This window comes from Arvicanthis niloticus, chromosome 21 (assembly GCF_011762505.2).
Source record: "Arvicanthis niloticus isolate mArvNil1 chromosome 21, mArvNil1.pat.X, whole genome shotgun sequence".
NCBI lineage: Eukaryota > Metazoa > Chordata > Mammalia > Rodentia > Muridae > Arvicanthis > Arvicanthis niloticus.
Window position 1 is genome coordinate 32,939,474 of NC_047678.1, and position 15,442 is coordinate 32,954,915.

General features: G+C 41.4%; 1 protein-coding gene across 25 annotated transcripts in view; it reads right to left on the reverse strand.

Annotated features, from left to right (window-relative positions):
* Positions 1-15,442, reverse strand: part of Arpp21 (cAMP regulated phosphoprotein 21) — a 165,609-nt gene that overhangs the window by 68,514 nt on the left and 81,653 nt on the right. For 13 of the 25 annotated variants that reach the window (XM_076917855.1, XM_076917856.1, XM_034483982.2 and 10 more), the window contains 4 exons: positions 12,385-12,422; positions 10,602-10,661; positions 6,643-6,872; positions 349-576 (listed from right to left, as the gene is read on the reverse strand). In XM_076917855.1, coding sequence (XP_076773970.1) covers positions 349-576; positions 6,643-6,872; positions 10,602-10,661; positions 12,385-12,422 — 556 coding nt within the window. Of the gene's footprint in view, positions 1-348; positions 577-6,642; positions 6,873-10,601; positions 10,662-12,384; positions 12,423-15,442 lie in introns of those variants that run through there. The other 12 variants (XM_076917868.1, XM_076917873.1, XM_034483983.2 and 9 more) reach the window with 5 other exon arrangements.

Consider the following 15,442-nt stretch of genomic DNA (forward strand, 5'->3'; position numbering starts at 1 on the left):
CCCCTTCTCTTCCTCCTCTTCCTATTCCTTTTCTTCTCCATTTTCAGGACTGGGCATTAAACCCAAGGCCTTAGTCATGCCATGCAAGTAACTTACCATGGGGCTTCAGCCCTAAACTCTCAAGACGGGGTGACTCCTGGGAAGTGTCTGATCTATATGAATGTTGATGTATTTACATACATAGCTGTAAATCCAGATTTCCCCAAAGTCACCGAAAGTAGTCCCCACACTTTGTCTCCTACCCAACTATTTTTTTTTCTTCACAAAACTCGATAGCAAATTTACTTATCAAACAGAGGACTAAACCTTTAATACCTTGTGTTTCCAGCAGAGCGGGTGAGCACTGACCTGTGTGTGGATTAAGAAGGATGCTTCCAGGCGGGATGCCAGTTGCGCTTTCAAGTGGGAGGAGGATGTAGCTGGTGCTGCTGGGAGGAACCTGGCCCCCCATTCCATTCTCTGAATAGGCCATACAGCCAGGAGAACCAGCTGCCACACTAGATGTCAGGGCCGTGCTCTGCGGGTGGGTGCGGGACAGTGATCCTGAGGAGCCTGCGCTGCTGGAAGACTCAGAACCTGGCAGGAAAATGAGAATCAACAGAGCATGTGGTACCCAGAGAAGGAGAAAGACAATAGTTAGACATCAAAAAGCTGATTCCTTCATATGGGGACATTAGGCAGTTTGAGGTATGTGCTGAAGGATGAGGTTAGGCAATGGCCATTCCACATTTTAAACTTGTATTTATGAAAATCTTTGCTTCCTGTTTCTCTGGTGTGCCAACTTTTCTAAGGAAGGGAATAATAAAAACAACCATTTCTTCAGCTTTTGCACACACATTCTCTAGGAGGTAAGGTGGTAAATGAGCAATGAACTCAGTGCCTGCAAATTCCCATCTCTTGAGTAATTAGTGCTAAAGAAATATTTCCCTTAGTGAGATGGACAAACTGATAGGAAACAGGAACAGGGTGGAGGATAAAGAGATGGCTACCCAAGGAGTCCTACGATGCAGTGCCCCATCTATGCGCTTGAAGTTCCCTTCTTCAGGCCTCTATACAGGTACATTTGAAGGGAACTGATACAAACTAGTATTTATCCCCTCTATGGTTAGAGAATTGGACCACTTCTATTGAGAACACAGCTCTACCTGAGTAGGAATTATTTTTATGATGATGAAGAGTGAATCCAGAGCCTCATATGTGCTTAGAAAGAGTTGTGTAGCTCGGAACCAAACCTGGTATAGAACTGAGAGCTGAGGACAAACAGCTACATCTGGATTTAACAACCTTCTGACTGGGGCAACTTTGAACATCATAGAAATATTAGTTTCCATGATGGACCATATTCAGGTTGTGAGCCCAAATAAACCTTTCCTCTATTAATTTGCTTTTTGTTAAGTACTTGGCCAAAGCCATGAGAAGAGAAACTGATAAACACTTGGACAGGAACACAGTGATTGCTAGGTGCTCTTTCTGGCTGGCTTTGTTGTATGCCTAGGCCAGCTTGTAAGCCATAATCATCCAGAACAGACAGAGCGATAGTCTACGTAGCTATACCACTGGTATATTTGACTAAAAATGGACATTGGCAACAATGATAAAAACGCAGGGTGAGAAGTATTCAAAGGTTTAAATCATATTGAAATTGATACTTGAAAACTCAAGAGTTTTAGGTTCCCAGTGTTAAAAACGTAACTGGCTTCCTTTTTCCAGGGGCTTAGTTGAAGGCAGAGCAAATCTCATTCAGCCATGTCATTCATGTGGCAGCCAGGTAATGTTGCCACCTTACCAAGCTTGGCCAAGTTCTAGCCAATGCAATGCTAGAAAGTAATCAGTTACTCCCCAAGGGGAACATAGCAGCTTCAGGGAGCAAAAGAGGGAAACAACATCAGGACCACTGACAGAGAAACTCAACTCAGTGTACCTTCAAGGGAGAATTGGGGGCAAGGGGTGGGGGAGGGGAAAATCACAAAGCAAAATGCAGAACCAAGAAGGTCAGGACAAAAGGGAAAAGCACAGGAGGAAGGGACCTCAACTCCAGTCTGCCTTTAACATGCCCCATCTCTCCAGGAAGTGTCTGTTGCCTCAACCTCAGAGCTGTCTTCTGTAAATCATCCAGATGGACTAGAAGCAAGGGGGGAAGATGGCTTAATTTTCCATACTGGGCCACGTTTTGAACCAACTTCTCTTTGCCACAAGTTTTCAGTCTTTCTGTGTCAGTTTTTTCCTACTTCGTAGCCTTTCTGCCTTTCTTAGACTTGGGAGCCATTTTCACAAGACAATTGTTACAAGAGGTAAATAGGATACCTTTGGCTGTTTTTGAAATATTAGGCTGATTTGAAGCTAGTGTGCTTAAAAACCTGAAGAAGTAGAAGGAAAAGAAGAGGAGGAAGAAGAAGAAGAGGATGATGGAGGAGGAGAAGGAGGAAAAACATGGAGAGGATAAAGCAGGAGAAAAAAAGAAGGGATAGAGGAGGAAAGAAAGGAGGGAAAATGAGAGGGGGAGGGGAGGAGGAAGATGAAGAAAAAAGAGGAGGAGATAAACAGGGGGCAGAGGAAATGTGGCACTGCGGCTGCTCAATAGACAAAGACAGGCAAAGAGACAGGCACACACACACACACTTCTACTCCCCTCCCCCGCGTATCCAACTGGTAGAACAGGAGCGGTACAATATAAAATTGACAACTCTGTAGTCCCATCAGATGATTCTGTTCACTATAATAGCTTTATTGACATATATTTTATGAACCATAAAATTCCATCTTTTCTAGTGTGGGATCTAACGGCTTTTACTTTATTGCTGGAGCAGAACAAACATTACTGCTATCCTGTCTTAGAACATTCTCATTTCTCCCCCAAAGGAAGCCCATAGATTTTAGGAGTGCTAGACAATTCCAAATCCTTATCCTAACTCTACGGGATGTCTGATCTGAAACCTGCCTTTAGAGATTGTCTGTGTGGAATATTTTTCATAAATACAATTGTGTAGACAGCTTCCTTGATGTAGCTAGAATAGAGTTCAAGGCTCATACACACTGTAAGTTTGCATCAAAGCTTTGTTCACTTCTTTTCTTTCAGCTCCACTGAGGTCAGAACTCACAGAAGCTGTGGTTACCTACATAAGACCTACAGAAGGTTAGGATCCTCAACGTTCCCTCTTGGGTGGGGGAGAAGCTCATGCGGCCCCTCCCCTCCTTGAGGACCTTCAGGGAATTAATGCGTACCTTGGCAGGGAGGTTCATATTTTCTAATAGAGTGACCACTGGTAAGTTACCCATGTTTCAGTGAGCAACCCCTTCTCATGCTCATAGTTCAAATTAGCAGGGTGCAAAAGAAAATCACGACATGAAATTAAGAGGGGAGAGGCTTATTGGGAAAAATAAGCCGAGGAGGGAAAGGCAGAATGACAGAGGCTAATGTGGGGACAGTCAAAGCACCTTATATATGTGCATGAAAATGTGAAGGAACAACCAAATAAATAACAGTGTTCTATCTAATAGTGATCTGTACCCAATCACTTCTCGGCCTTTTGGCTAAGATCAAGTGTGATCTGTACCCAAACCTTCCAATCAAGGGGCAAGTGACAGTAGGCAAGAACAGTACCCCAGTTAGCACCAATTAGTAATCACAGAACTCAGGGAAGGCTTTATTACAATGACCAATCTCCCCTCCACCACAATTGAACCCTTCTCCAGTCATTCCAAGGCACAGAAGACTTACTTCTTAGTTAATAACTCTAGAAAATACGTCTAGATTCAGAGGGCCAGAGTTCAGCAGAGTGATTGAAAACTTGCAAAAGTATTAGTGGAAAGCTAACTCTCAGGACTATTACTTGGAGTAACCAAAATAAAGAGGATGAGGTCATGGGAAGATGAGGTATGATGTATTAAAGTTAGAAAATTAAAAATAGGGCATTAAGATTAATATCGGACTATCAAAAAACAATCCTCAGAGGTTGGCATGGAGTCAGACAGTGGTGAAGATGAATTACATCCAGAAAACGAAACCATGCGGTCACTCAAATGATAAAAATGAAAAGATGGCTTATGTCTATGGAGAGGTTATTTCCAAGAATATAGAGGGATGCCTCAACCCCTAGGCACCTGGAAACTTCTAGAAAGGCAAATTATCATGCTCCATTTGACACCTCTTGACTCAAAAGCCTTGGAGAAGGCACAGTGTGTGATGTTATTAGATTTTCCATCTCTGATGATGCTGAGAACATGGCTGTGGAGCTGAACCATGGGGGCGAATGACCAAGCACTGTAGTCTGGGGCAGAGCCAGGAGGAAGTATGTGCTTATTGCTCAGCCACAAAGGGGACAAGCCTGAAGCATAAGGACCACCACAAGATTGCTCCCAAGGTCAGCATGACAGCATCCTCAACCTCCACAGACTTGTGCTGGGCTGCTGGCAAACCACTCAAGAGACTGCACGTATACATTCAATAATAAGCATCTCCAATATGAAAAAAAGGCTCACTATTATCCAGTTAGAAGAATAGCTTGAACACTTCATTTCAAAAAAACACATTTGGTTTCTGAAAGACTTTAAAAGTTTTCAACTTTACCATACCAATTAGAAAATAAATCAGAAACCTGTTCTGATGCTCATGACAGCCAAACTGGCAGGTTTACCTCATAAAACCACCTTAGGGAGGTTTAAGATTGTTTTGACATCCTCTCTTGATCTCCTTAAAAAAATTCGTTTCTCCTTTCCATGCCTGTGCCTTGACAAGCTTTCGAAGGCAGACACTTAAACTAAAAGAAAAAAAAAAAATGTCTGAAGCGTTTATAATCTCTAATGGTTCTCCAAAGAGAGTGGCGTTTTACTGTTCGTCAAGTGTTTTAAATGTTTCCGATGAGCCTTGCTTTGGAAGTGACAGGGGTTTGGTGCATGAAAAATGGTGATTAATTTTAAAATGGTAAGAGCCCTTTTGGGGTACTGGAATTTTTAAGTGCACCATTTAAGGTACTTGGTGTTAGCATCTTAAAAACTGAAACTGTTTAACCTTTTTTTAGTTTACAAGAGTTCAAGTGTACCGCCGCTGCTTGTGTGGATTTCAGATGCTGTGATAGTGGGATAGGAGAGCAATTAATTAGAGTCGGAATCAAGAGCTTAACAGCTAGTGAACAGAGCTCTCAGGAAGAGGGCACCCACCCACCTGCGCTCTCCAAGGAGCTCTGTGGTATGTATAGAGTGAAGCCTCTGAATAAATGTTATTAATTTGCCTTCTATGTAGGAAAACATGAGATAATTTCTTAGGAGGAATTTGTCAACAACATAATTATGCTAACCTATCAGCATAATGGACCTGGCTTGGGGCAAACCCCTTCTCTCCTGCTTCAGCATGAGTCTGCAAAGCAGTCAATGCAGGGCAAAGATATTTCAGCTTCAAGTGGGGTTCTCTATGCTCTGCCTAAATCTTCTACTCCTGTACCCCAGTCCTGCCTGACACCCAGGGCCTATTGGAATTATAGTTTAAGTCTCAATGACAGTTCAAGTGACAGAGCCCTGACTCTCATTCTCCTCCCCCGCCCCACCTCTTTTTCTCAGGGTAAGAGTCAGAAGTCAGCATCTGGTATCATTGCTCAGGCACCATCCACCACCCTGTCAACACAAGGTATCTCAAATCCTGGAGCTCACTAAGTAGCTAGGCTGGCTGGCTACAGAGCCCCAGGGACCAGCACATGCCACCAGACCCACTCTTTACTTGGCTAACTCTAGTCCTTTTGCTAGCAAAACAAGCAATTCACAGATGGAGTCATCCTCCCTGCAGTGGTTCAAGTGAAAATTCTAGGTCCATTATCATCACTTTCTAAGCATCTTGCAAGATCTGTTCCGTAAGTTGTCTATCTGAAAATATCACTATCCCCAGAGAGGAGGAGCGAAGCAGAAATCATAAAGAAACCAAAAGGTGACCTTCACATCTCAGTGAAGTTTGGAAACTCGTAACACTCCAGAGATTGGCCTTCCTCGTCTGCAAATTAGGGATACAAATATTTCATGGCCATAATAAGTGGCAGTATGCACTGACCGGTCCCTTGCAGCATGCCAGCTACATGCAAACTGGTTTGCATATACTGAAACGTTTTGTCTTCCTAATGACCATTGAATGTGGAGATATTAGCATTTATATATCTCAGAGGAGGAAATAGGTACATACAACTTAAATAATAACAGGTCTAGGACCAGAGGAACAGTGTACTCTTACAGGAACTAAATCTATTATTCTTATAATGTCCTTACAAGGCAGCTACCAGGAGTATGTTGTAGCATTACATTTAAAAGCAGTAACTAACGTTTGTTAAATAATTGTCATCTGTACTTACCGAGGTAATCACCTTTATTTTAAAAATTATGTCATTTAAACTTGAAATAAGTAAACTGGGTTCATAAAACATCTCATAACCTACATTTTACCATGAAGGAAACTAAGGAGAAAGAAACTTCAGGATGAGCTTCAAGTCTGTGGCTAGCTAGGAAGATACAATAACCCACTTAAATAATACCTCCTGGCTTCTTAAGTGGACTGGAATTACTATTCCTGCCATTAGTTAATTCAAAGTCACAAGAAACAGAGAGCATATGGCTCGGGTATAATCCAGGAAGCACCAGGGCAGGGACCCTTTCAGTAATACCTACCTGTTTTGGACAGTTTCCCAGCACTCCTGGTACTGGATGTGCTATCGCCCCTGGTCAGCACCGTGATGCCCCCAAAACTTGCTGTCTTGGTCATGGTGGGCTTCAGATTGCGGTTAGAGCTGTCAGAATCTGTGCTGCTCCAGGCCCGCTGGTGGTCTGGCCACCTGAGCTCAGTCTCTGAGCTGCTCTGCCGGCTCCCGGAAGTTCTTCCTGAGCTGTCTCGGTGAGCCCTGCACAGCCGTCAGAAGATTCATGGGGACAGAGTTATGCATCATGACAGGGTGGGCGGGCAGAGGAGCCCTTCGGAGAATAGTCACCTCTACTCTCCTCGCTGACCGATTAACGCCCTCCCCCTCCAACAGTGTTACAAATACCTGGATGACATAAAGACACGTAACATATGACACATGGCACACATTATACATGGGAAATCAAACCTAGAGACACCATGATCCCTCTGCCAGTGAAGGAGACACAGTTGGAGACAAGGGCGATAAAACATAATTGTTAGCTTCTCTCTCTGAGAGAAAAGTGGGTACACTCTCCTGACTCAAATCAATAATGAATTCATGTTCAGAAGTAATTATCATCTTACATAATTCTAAAAATAATTCCCAGGAAAGAAGTTATTTTTTTTTCTTCCTTAGCATTAAATAATTTGCCTTGGAGGAAAGTTATTTATTAATTCATTTTCCAACTTTAGGTTCTGTAGGATATCTTTGTTCAGCAAGATTTTAACAAAAGAGTGATCATGGAATTTCTATTTGAGCTCACGCTCAGAATCTGCTCTGTGACTTTAACCGCAGTGGACTAAGGAAACAGCTTGTTAATCCTTACCAGGCAGAATGGTTCATGAAAGCATCAATGCTGACCCTATACTTAAGCCTGAGATTTTCCAAGAACATCAGTGGAAATTTCAAAAACCCATTGAAATCAAAGAACACATTCATATAAAATGTATCTGATATAATGGAAGTTACCCAATAGCTAAAGCTGAATTGGGGGCAAGGGCATATTTCCTTCAAGGGATCTGCAAGTTTGCATGTGTTTTGTGAGAAAATTTGTAGTTTCATTCATTAGTTTCCAATCTCCTCAAGGAACAAATTTGTGCATATTTAGAAAGCTATTTTTCCTCCTGCCAAAATAATGTGTCATTAAAGTACCCTATACTTTTCCTGGGGTATAAATGAGTGAAGGGGACATTACTCACAGGTAATAAGTGTACCTTGTAACCTCACATAAAGATGAAATGTAATGTAATCAAAGCATGAATCAAACCTCAATCCCTGATCAAAGCTTTGCTTAAAACCAATCCCTCTAAGTCAATAATGTCCTGTTGAAGAGTGAAGAATCCAGGTAGAACTCTAATAGAAATACGTCCACCACGCTGAGCAGAAGCAGAGCCTCTGCTTCATCATAGGTAACATTTGTCTGTGTCTGGGAAGATTAAGAAGGAAAATGGATTTGAGAACTAGTGAAGACTAATAGGGGCTTTGAGAAACAAGGGGTTGGGTGGGATAGAGAAATCTGAGAATAAGAAGCATTTTTACCAGGCACAGTTGGTGAAAACACACCTTATCAACGTTTTCTTACGATGTCTGTTGTCAGAACTTCGGGAAAAGATGGTTTCAGAAGTAACAGACACCTGAGAGGAGACCTGATATAGGAAGGAGGTATGCTCACCAATGGCCAGGTGCCTTTAATTGACACACTTTTAGAAATGTAAGCAAGCTATTGGGCCTGTTGTAGAAGAATAGCTTTCCCAGGGGCTTGTGTTGTCCAGTGGAGTTTGTTCTTCCAACATCCAAGTTCAACTTCATCCTTCTCTTGTCTAATTCTGATTTTGTTGACCCATCTCTGACAAAGTACAGCCAACTCATCCCTTAGTAACTATAAATGAACTAGAAACGGGGCAACAATCTCCTCTGCAGATGATCTGGAATACCTAGAGCCTCGGCATGCAGGATCTGGCAGGTCTTCTCCAAGGAGGTGATCTCCATTTTTCCAGGGCATAGTTGACACCCTTTGGCATGGTAGAACTGTTTCCAGCAACTGTGTAAGCTCATCTACCTCCCCTCATCCATAAAGTGACCTGAGATACCCTTCCCTGGCCTGGTGGCAGCTCCAATCAGCATCCTAAGCCAGGATCCATGCAGTTTTTTAAAGAGGCTAGGATTTAATTTTCTGCTTTCAGGAGATACCATAAATAGAATCTAAATTAAAACATACGACGATTTATGGCTTCTAGATATGAACAAATTGAAATGTAACTCTCATTTCTTTATCTCCTGGCTATTTAGTCCAGTAATCGCAGGGATTGCATGTCTACTTGGTATGGAATCATGAGCGTTATAGTAAAGCACATACTCAAATGCCCCCCCCCCCGCCCTTGTGAGGTTCAGTTTGGTCCTTTCCAACAAGCAGCTAGGAAAATGGCGCTGGAGCTTTTTGTAGACAACTAGTATTCCATTCCATGACATTCATTTTGTTCTGTTTCTTTGCTTATTGATAACTAATGACACTTTTCCTTTACTTCTGAACACTGTGGTTTTATTTTCCCCAAGTGACATATGTACTCAGAACCACTTTCACAGTGACCTATGTGCCCTTAATATCTGAAACTTAGTGACTGGTGTAAGTGATGGGCTCCATATTCCGACTGATTCCCTGATTGTACCATAGCTCTGCTAGGAGGTGACTTGGGGGTTGCGTTAAAGGAACTGGCTTTTCAAAGGCTTGTGTCTAATACATATCACAGAGTGTGTGAGTTTAGGGTCTGGGTTTCTAGTGGAAAAAAAATTCAAGGTCATCACTTAAATATTCAGAAAAAAATGGGTAGTATCTAATGATGTGCAAGAAACTTAGGAAAGCAACGTCCAGCCTAAGAAAGAAAGAAGAAAACAAGACCCCAGTTTCTCCTTTTCAACTAACGCCTAAGAGAACAAGAAAACTCCACTCGGGCTGAAGAGCTCAATTCAAACTCCTTGCAAAAGGCGTTGTCAATCAATCCACTTTTCTCCTTCTTTTCTTTGTTTAAAATTATTGAGAGTTTGTTTGATGTTTTATCTTTATTTTAACAGAGATCAACCCTCTATAGTACTTCAAAATGTATCCATACATACACAATAAATACTGAATATTTTAAATGTGTGTTTGCACACACGTATGTGTGCATGTGTGTGTGTGAAGTCCTCTGTGTGTAAGTTGGAAGAAAACATACAGGAGTTGGTTCTCTCTACCATGTTGGTCCTGGGAATTGAACTCAGATCATGAGGCTTGGTGAAAAACACCTTTATCTTCTGAGTCGTCTTGAAGACCTGACGCTGAGTGTTCTAAATTACACTGTTTCTACCTGGCCTTATAATGTACATCAGGCAGACATTTACAAAAGTGATGAAAAACTCTGGTCTCATAGAGCTGTTAGCCTAGCAGAGAACTCAAAAGATAATTAATTCCTTCCCCTCACTCCACAACTCTTTGCCTAAATAGTCTATTATAATTGAAGAAGCTTCATAATTTCCTTTTAGAAATTAAATAAGTGCTTAAAATCGTGTTTGAAATACTATGATGGGCAGTAGTGATTTAAAAAACAGCCACCCTAACAGAGTTATCATGGATTTAGTTTCCAGGATTGGGGATGAACACATAATTGTAGCCTTCCAGGGAAATCTTAACCCCGCTTAATTTGTCAAAGCAAGTTTGAGGTTGTTCAACCCGCTTAAACAGTAAATCCACCACATAATGATACTTCCTGGGAAGGACCCAGAAGAAGAATACACAAAGTCTCATCTTTCCAGTGCTACCTCGTGCCCTGTCCAGTTGTGTAACAAACGCTACAGGAAGAAAACTGAACAAAATTTAACTCCATGAACAGAAATATTGCATACTAACACTTATATTGCACACGAATTCTGCCACATCATCCGAAAACACAGTTTATGAAAGTAAACCATACCAACCGAAAGAGCTGTCTTTTCTTATAGGTCTCATTGCATATGTGCATGTCTTCCTGGAGCCTACTGGGAATGAAAAACACCATGTTTACGACATAAAGCCTAGGGTATGAGATGCCCTATGTGGAATGGATGTGCACTCCACCACAGCATGCCTTGCTTATAAATCAATCCCACACACTAGGATTCACCTGTGTGATGTTAAGGTTCGTATGAATAAATTCACGGCAGCAAGTAACTATTGTAGCCCCTTATCCTATGCTAGAGGGGCAAGGGAGGGATGTGAAAACAGAAGAGGCTGGTAGACACAAGATCGAAATTAATGAAACCTACATGTTGAGATTTTCTTTAAGATAACTGCAAAGTTATTTAATTCGAGACACTGGAAATGTCAGTATTCCAGAAGTACCCGTTATATGATTTATTTCTTATGAAGGGGCACTCAAATGGATGTTCTTGGACTATTAGGACATGTTCATATAGACAATGGGCAGAGATGACCAGTTATTATGTTAAATATGATACGACTTGAATATCTAGGGCATTTAAGAGTCAATGAACATAGGACTGGGGAGTAGGGAAATAATTGGTTAGAGGAGTCAGAAATGTGTCTCTGTGGAAGTGAACTGACACTACTCAACATCTCTGGGGTGGGTGTAAAATTTTGAAATGCTCCAGGGCATTACTAAGTTAACCAATGATGGACTCTCAGTTTTACTAAAAACAGAGAGTTGTGCCTCAGATTGCATGGGCTTGGAATGAACATAGTCTGTCTTCCTGTCACCTAAAAGAGGTGACTCTCTAAGCACTTCCAACTGCTAACCCAGCGACCTTTTGTCTTTTAGATTGGTTATCTCTGATAGCCAGTTTAAATTCTGAGTAATAGCAGTTAATGAGCTTCAGTTTTAATCAAACTTAGAGGGTCACCCATTATGCTGACACCCGAAATTAAATTAACCCACCCAGTGCTTTATTTAGGAATCCTGTGTCTCTAAACCAAGTTGCAGGTTTTCATTCATCGAATGTGGTTAGCACAGCTCATGCCACTGCCTTCCTTTGTCTGGAATCTATGTAATTGAATCATGGGAACATTTTCATCCTGGTGACTGATTCAAACTGTTTGAAAAGGGTGTTAAACCTAAAAGGTTTGCCTTTAGCCCCAAGTCATTCTATAAACTCCGTGAACACTCTTATTTCTCCAATACCTTCCTCACTGAGGCTTAAGCCAGCTACACTGATAAATACAAAAGCCAGCATTTTAAAGAATGCTTTTACATCAGCACTTTCAAGAAGACAAGGAGATCTGTGCAATTTGATACACACACACACACACACACACACACACACACACACACACACACACACACAATCTTTGGCATAGCTATTTAAAGTGATGAGACCCAAAAAATGGCTGATGATTCTAAATACACTTTCAGTAACCTGGCCAAGAAGCCAGAGAAACTGAATGTCCACTGGGTCTCTACTCTTATCTTTTGTCAACCCTTCTTGGACTGTATCTTTGGGAGGGCCAGAAACAGAGACTTTGAGCAAAGATGCTTAAGTCCCTGTCTGAAAGAAATGGAAAGAGCTCTTCCTTAAAATCAAATGCTTTAAACATATCAAGTAACATACATGTGAATATATATGTGTGTACACATAGATATACGCATGTTCTCATACATATATTTAGGCACACACTTATATATTGGATACATATGAACATGAAAATGTAGAGGACACACGACAAATAATTACTCTGAAGACACAAGAAACATAAACTTCATTTTACCTGTTGTCCAAAAATAGGCTTTCCTGGGAGCAAACTGACTGAAAAATAAAGATAAAAAAGGTACCATGTCAGATGGGCAGGATTGGCGGAACACTCCCTCAAATCCTTGCCTGATTTTAAAACTACTTTCCCTTCCTTGGGGAAAAGATTAAGAATTACATACAAAAGAGGAGAATTTTAAAAGGAGAAAAATGGGTTAGTGTTGTCAGCAGGGTAGCCAGTTCTCAGCAGCACAGGGCATTGTCCTGTAAGGAAGTCTCTGAGGATGAACAGAGGAAGTTTAAGGTAGGAATCAAGGTCAAAAGAGAAAGATGAGTCAAACGGCTGGAGAGAAGGGTGACTGCTGAGTTTTGAGCAGAATCTTACACCAAGGGCACAGGTTCAAATCCCGACAACATAAGCAGATTGGACAGAGTCCACCTAGGGCCAACAGATCTGTAAAGCCTGATCCTGAACTCCCCACCTCAGTGTGACGCACCCTCACACAAGAAGAAGACTACTACAAGTCTCTCAATATTGAAGAAATGCCATTAATTATAAATCTGAACTGAGGGTAGGAGGCAGGACAGAAGACAAGAATTGACCAGTTTGATCTAAGTAGAAAATGCTAGCAAGCGACTTTTGCCTGGTTTCTCTTTGTTTTTCACAGAGAAAGCCAATAGCTTTTTTGTTTTACTTCCCTTACTGAGCCAACTCAGGGGAAAGAAAACTCTACCACCTTTAACCTGCTGAGAAAAGGTGGATCATGCTAAACTCGAAGAAAGAAAAGAGAAGTCTATGCAAAGCAGACACATGCTTCTATGACAGCATGCTGTCTGGGAAACAATACAGAACCATACTCAGGGTTAGGTGTTATCTGCCTATTCATCCATGTGCCATCTTCTGTGCATAGACTTCAAGATGAATAAGTGACCTAGGGGACCTAAAAGGTCCACTGTTCTACAGAGATAATGACTCTGTCGATATATATATATATATATATATATATATATATATATATATGTTGTGTGTGTGTGTGTTTGGAAACCAGAGAACAATTCCAGGTACTGTTCCTAAGAGGCTGTCCATGGTTTATTGGTTTAAAAACTATTTTGTATTCCTTTCTCTGTGTGTGTGTGTGTGTGTGTGTGTGTGTGTGTGTGTGTGTGTGTGTGCATGGTTGGGTATGTGTGCATACTAAGGTACACATGTGAAAGTCAGAAGACCACTTGCAGGAGTCATTTCTTTTCTTTCTCCAGGTGGGTATTTGGGCCTTGAACTAAGGTTGTCTGGCTTGGTGACAAGTGCCTTTACCTGATGAACTACCTCACAGACCTCTCCACCTGGCAACTTTTTTTTCAATAGGGTCTCTCACTGACCTATAACTCATCAAGAAATATAGGTTTGTGGGCCAGAGACCCCAGGATCCACCTGTTTCTGAGTCCCCAGTGGAATGATAAGCATGTGATATTGTGCTTCATGGTTTCTTGGTTGGGTGTGGGTAAATAAACTCCTGTTCCTGGGCTTTTCTTTACCAACTAATGAGCAATTTCTTAAGTTAAACCTGCAGGTTCATGCAGCTAACACTCAGAGAGGCAAACCAGATAGTTGTCCACTTTCTTTCTGACAGTGAAATCACTTCTTACCACTAAGCCCGAGGCTCTGTTTAGACATGGAGTCTCTTGGATGGTTAGAAAGAAGTCAGTGGGGTTTATAATGTTGCCATCAGGCATTTGAATTGGAGAATCGACCTATTTAAGGAAGCCGATCTTCAGACTTTTTAACTACAAACCATTTGAGGGGAGGGGAGACTAAACAACTTCAATTCTTCGAATGAGCAAACAGGACACCAAGAAACCAAAGATACTTATCACCGAAACATCGTTCAAGAGTCTGCCTCTGGGTGTTTAGAAAGATCCCCAATTGTGGTCCCTCCCCCACCAGAGGCCCTTCCCCACGCTCTCATAAGTGAGACAGCTATGGGCTGTGATTCAGTAGCTGGTGGAAATAAACTTTAGAAAAGAGAGTATTAATAACTTGCACATTTAATGGCAGAGAAAGATAAAAGTGTCACAGTAATTAAATACAACATTTAAAGCTGTCACTTATATGCATACCCGGATATAAAAGGCTTCTTCTTCTTTTTTTTTTTTTCCAAAGAAGAAAATGATTTTGCTTAATGGATTAGAGCTCTCCCCCACATCCCACCACCACTGTACTCATACTCTGTGCCCTCTCAGGCACTCAGAGGGCAGACCCCACTGATGGAGGGGCAAGCAGGAGCCCGTTTGGAGCCCTAGCAACACACAGACATATTCAGCAAAATTTCTTCCAGGTAAGACATGCCTTTCTTGATCATCCTGCTTTATTAACCCGTCTTCCCACGGTTAGCAATACCAGGTAGAAAGGACCAGAAAATGAGATTAAATTCTCACCAAAGAAATAAAGTTTTTTTTCTAAATATGACTGATAGTAGAGGCATACTGGTTTATTATTTGAGAGCTAAATTTGCCTTTACACTTATAACTATTAGGCTCTCAGACAGCAATCTTATCTCAAGGTACCAAACTTTCGACGCCATGTTTGAAATTATTTCTAGCCTATCACCAAGGCAACATGCCTATCTTGTTCACGTGGCTGCAGATATTAAAAACACACAGGTACACGTGCACGCAGGCACACATTCCCCCTTTTTCTCAAACACTCACGCATCTGAGACACATTCCTCAAAACATTCAAGAAGAGCTCTCATTTTAAAATAAACTTGAATCTTGCTAAAGTCTGAACTTTCTACTGTTAGCCCAGGTAAGGAAGCATATACACATATTCAATATTTGAGTAGCCACTATATCAATGATAATTGGTGAGCAAAAATTGATTTTGTTCATTCTGGTATTCTTTAATCATGAGAAAATAAAATCAAAGAATAGTTAAAATAAAGATTAGACTTCTAAACCACAGGGTCCTTATGCTGGATCCTTTGTATTGGCTAAATAGTTCATTTAACGTGAAGTCACTATTATTGTGTAGGAAATGATCTTGTACCTCAACAGCTTGTGTGGGTGACAATGACCCATCA